This window comes from Procambarus clarkii, chromosome 8 (genome assembly GCF_040958095.1).
Source record: "Procambarus clarkii isolate CNS0578487 chromosome 8, FALCON_Pclarkii_2.0, whole genome shotgun sequence".
Classification (NCBI taxonomy): domain Eukaryota; kingdom Metazoa; phylum Arthropoda; class Malacostraca; order Decapoda; family Cambaridae; genus Procambarus; species Procambarus clarkii.
In genome coordinates, this window is record NC_091157.1 from 5,657,799 (window position 1) to 5,662,630 (window position 4,832).

Consider the following 4,832-nt stretch of genomic DNA (forward strand, 5'->3'; position numbering starts at 1 on the left):
GACTCACACAGAGGCCTTTGAGACTCACACAGAGGCCTTTGAGACTCACACAGAGGCCTTTGAGACTCACACAGAGGCCTTTGGGACTGCCACAGAGGCCTTTGGGAACTGCCACAGAGGCCTTTGGGACTGCCACAGAGGCCTTTGAGACTGCCACAGAGGCCTTTGAGACTCACACAGAGGCCTTTGAGACTCACACAGAGGCCTTTGGGACTGCCACAGAGGCCTTTGGGAACTGCCACAGAGGCCTTTGGGACTGCCACAGAGGCCTTTGAGACTCACACAGAGGCCTTTGAGACTCACACAGAGGCCTTCGGGACTGCCACAGAGGCCTTCGGGACTGCCACAGAGGCCTTTGAGACTCACACAGAGGCCTTTGGGACTGCCACAGAGGCCTTTGGGACTGCCACAGAGGCCTTTGGGACTCACACAGAGGCCTTTGAGACTCACACAGAGGCCTTTGAGACTGCCACAGAGGCCTTTGAGACTCACACAGAGGCCTTTGAGACTCACACAAAGGCCTTTAGGACTGCCACAGAGGCCTTTGGGACTGCCACAGAGGCCTTTGGGACTGCCACAGAGGCCTTTGAGACTCACGCAGAGGCCTTTGGGACTCACACAAGAGGCCTTTGAGACTCACACAGAGGCCTTTGGGACTGCCAGAGGCCCGTGGTACTACCACAGTGTTGTGGTGGCAAATGTCCTTGAACTCGGACCTGATCTTTGTCGAGCTGAACTCCACAAACAACTTTATAAAGAGAGAAAGGCAGGAATCTAAGAGAAAAAGCTAATGACTGTGAACGGCCCGACAATGGCCGGGATGGAACAATAGGAGAATGTGCTGAACAAAAGGCCTTTCCACTGGGAAAACCTCTTCATTTTTTTGTTCAGGCTGGTAAGACTTGGCGCTGTTGGGGGATGAGGGAGATGAATGGGATGATGAGATGAAAGGAAAATGATGAGGTGAATGAGGAGAGAGGGGGGGGGGTATTAGAAAGGGTTGTTGCTGTTTAATTGTTTACAGCTGTATAAAATGGGCGACAGCACAGCTCCTGTGCCAGGTAAGTTACGGAATCACCATAGCCCGTGCTACTTGCCCCGCTCCTGTGCCAGGTAAGTCCACTACGGGCTCACCATAGCCCGTGCTACTTGCCCCGCTCCTGTGCCAGGTAAGTCCACTATGGGGTTACCATAGCCCGTGCTACTTGCCCCGCTCCTGTGCCAGGTAAGTCCACTATGGGGTCACCATAGCCCGTGCTACTTGCCCCGCTCCTGTGCCAGGTAAGTCCACTACGGGCTCACCATAGCCCGTGCTACTTGCCCCGCTCCTGTGCCAGGTAAGTCCACTACGGGCTCACCATAGCCCGTGCTACTTGCCCCGCTCCTGTGCCAGGTAAGTTACGGGCTCACCATAGCCCGTGCTACTTGCCCCGCTCCTGTGCCAGGTAAGTTACGGGCTCACCATAGCCCGTGCTACTTGCCCCGCTCCTGTGCCAGGTAAGTTACGGGAGCACCATAGCCCGTGCTACTTGCCCCGCTCCTGTGCCAGGTAAGTCCACTACGGGCTCACCATAGCCCGTGCTACTTGCCCCGCTCCTGTGCCAGGTAAGTCCACTATGGGGTCACCATAGCCCGTGCTACTTGCCCCGCTCCTGTGCCAGGTAAGTCCACTACGGGCTCACCATAGCCCGTGCTACTTGCCCCGCTCCTGTGCCAGGTAAGTCCACTACGGGCTCACCATAGCCCGTGCTACTTGCCCCGCTCCTGTGACAGGTAAGTTACGGGCTCACCATAGCCCGTGCTACTTGCCCCGCTCCTGAGCCAGGTAAGTTCACTACGGGCTCACCATAGCCCGTGCTACTTGCCCCGCTCCTGTGCCAGGTAAGCTACGGGCTCACCATAGCCCGTGCTACTTGCCCCGCTCCTGTGCCAGGTAAGCTACGGGCTCACCATAGCCCGTGCTACTTGGAACTGGTTCCGAGTAGCTGAATCTATAACAACATGAAATGGGGCAGAGCTCAACACCAGAGCCTCACTAATTGTCTATTATAATTAACCCCATTATCCCCATTATACTTGTCCCTCCCCCTATCACAAGCCATTAAATACGACCCCTATTACATATCCATTTCCCCATTACAACAAAGAAAGAACATGAAAGAATGAAAGAAGAAAGGAAACAATACCGCACGAAAGAAGAATAAGAGAAGGCGTAGATAAAGAATATAATTAGTCTTGATTAATCCAACGCCTCCCCCCCCCCCCCGGGAGGAAGGAGGGGCCGGCCCTGGGGGTGACTTGAATTCCCGCGCAAAAACTGGTCAGTGTCGCAGCTTATTCAGCAAGATCAATTTGCAGCATTTCCTGCGCTGGGAATGAGCGGGAGACGAGTATAGGATGTCCATCGATGAGCTGGATATCTCCCGATGAGTTGGATATCTCCCGATGAGTTGGATATCTCCGGATGGGTTGGATATCTTCCGATGAACAGGATGTCTCTCGACAGGCTGGGAAGAGTCTCGCTGGCCATGATGGACGCTAATGCTGGAGAACACGAACAAAGTAGAGCCAATAGAGACAGGGAAAGGTGGATAATAAAAAGGAAAATGACAAGACAAAATACAGAAAAGAAGTCGGAAACAGAGAGAGAGATGGGCAAGGTGAAAAAGTAGAGGAAACAGAGAAAAGCAGAGAGAATGTGTGAAGTCTGAGGTGATGGAGGATGCAAATGAGAGATGAGATGTAACGACGATACAGCAGCTTGTGATGACGATACAGCAGCCTGTAGCGACGATACAGCAGCCTGTAGCGACGATACAGCAGCCTGTAGCGACGATACAGCAGCCTGTAGCGACGATACAGCAGCCTGTAGCGACGATACAGCAGCCTGTAGCGACGATACAGCAGTCTATAACGACGATACAATAGCCTGTGACGACGGTACAACAGCCTGTAACGACGATACAACAGCCTGTAACGACGATACAACAGCCTGTGACGACGATACAGCAGTCTATAACGACGATACAATAGCCTGTGACGACGATACAGCAGCCTGTAACGATACAGCAGCATGTGACGACGATACAGCAGCCTGTAACGACGATACAGCAGCCTGTAACGATACAGCAGCCTGTAACGACGATACAGTAGCCTGTAGCGACGATACAGCAGCCTGTAACGACGATACAGCAGCCTGTGACGACGATACAGAAGCCTGTAACACTACATCAGCCCGTGACGACAACGAGCTAATACCAAGCGGTTGACACTGATGACTATTGATGGATACCTTTGGTAGCGGAGATAATGAAGCTTGATGAATACCTCCCAAAGTCTCCCCCACCTCAACACCGGTTCACATGCAGGCCGCGGGCTCATCAAGTCCCCCCCCCAGAACCTGTACATCCTGCCACTAAGACCACGCTCACTAGCTCTGCCACCAACACCGCCATTAGCACACCACAGCGTCGCTCCTGTGTCGGGTAAGTCCTCTACGGGCTCACCATAGCCCGTGCTACTTGCCCCGCTCCTGTGCCAGGTAAGCTACGGGCTCACCATAGCCCGTGCTACTTGCCCCGCTCCTGTGCCAGGTAAGTCCACTACGGGCTCACCATAGCCCGTGCTACTTGCCCCGCTCCTGTGCCAGGTAAGTCCACTAAGGGCTCACCATAGCCCGTGCTACTTGGAACTGGTTCTGAGTAGCTGAATCTAAACCAACAACATACCGCACCAGAGGCCCGATACATCACAGGGGTACAGACTCGCTGCTCTGAATTCCTTCACCAAAGTTCAGTCCGGGAAGGTGGAGCACAGAGAGTGATATGTATCTTGTATGCATCATGTATGTATGTATGTATGTGCGTGTGTCAACTCGCGTAGTTGTTGCTTATGTTGAGCTTCAGTTCTTTGGTCTCGACTTTCAATCGAATGCTGAATAGGTTTCTGGATTCAATGGGGCTCTTGTCATGTATGAATTGGAAGCTGTGAATGAAGTCTGCTTCAGATGTCTCACTTCCGTGCGTATGACGTACGTTAAGTGCTCTGACGCGCGCACGATACTTGTCCTGGACGAGTTTACAACAAGACTAGAACAAGACATGGATGGAAAAGAGACATTACGCAAGCCTCAGAAGTAATGTATTTTTTCCCTGCAGGCACAGATATTGGAGATCATATTGCTTAACACACACACACACACACACACACACACACACACACACACACACACACACACACACACACACACACACACACACACACACACACACACACACGCACGCACACACACAGGTGGAAATTGAGTGCCCAAATGAGCCATAGAGACGTTAGAAAGAAATTTTCAGTGCCAGAGTAGTAGACAAATGATATGCACTAGGCAGTGATGTGGTGGAGGTTGACTCCATACACAGCTTCACGTGTAGATATGATAAGAACCCAGTAGGCTCAGGAACCTGTATATTAGTTGATTAACAGTTGAGAGGCGGTACCAAAGAGCCAGAGCTCAACCCCCGCAAAGCACAATTAGGTGAGTACACACACACACACACACACACACACACACACACACACACACACACACACACACACACACACACACACACACACACACACACACAGTCTCCCTGGGATGGTGGAGTACCTCTTCCCGCAACCCCTTCAGTCGACAAAAAGAATTCGAGACAGTGAACCACGTCTCAAATTGTTCGGTGGAGCATAGATACTTTATGTGTGTGTGTGAGTCCCTACATATACCTATTTGAATACCCACCCAGCTAGCCAACCGACCAATCAAACACCTAAGCAGACAGATATCCAACCAGCTACGAAAC

The 4,832-nt window shown here is 52.1% G+C and overlaps 1 protein-coding gene across 1 annotated transcript; it reads left to right on the plus strand.

The window, feature by feature from the left end:
• Positions 1–2,735: 2,735 nt before the first annotated feature.
• On the plus strand, positions 2,736–3,269 carry LOC138359478 (autotransporter adhesin BpaC-like). Its single transcript, XM_069318717.1, has one exon. The coding sequence runs from the start codon at positions 2,736–2,738 to the stop codon at positions 3,267–3,269; it is 534 nt and encodes a 177-aa protein (XP_069174818.1).
• The last annotated feature ends 1,563 nt before the right edge of the window (positions 3,270–4,832 follow it).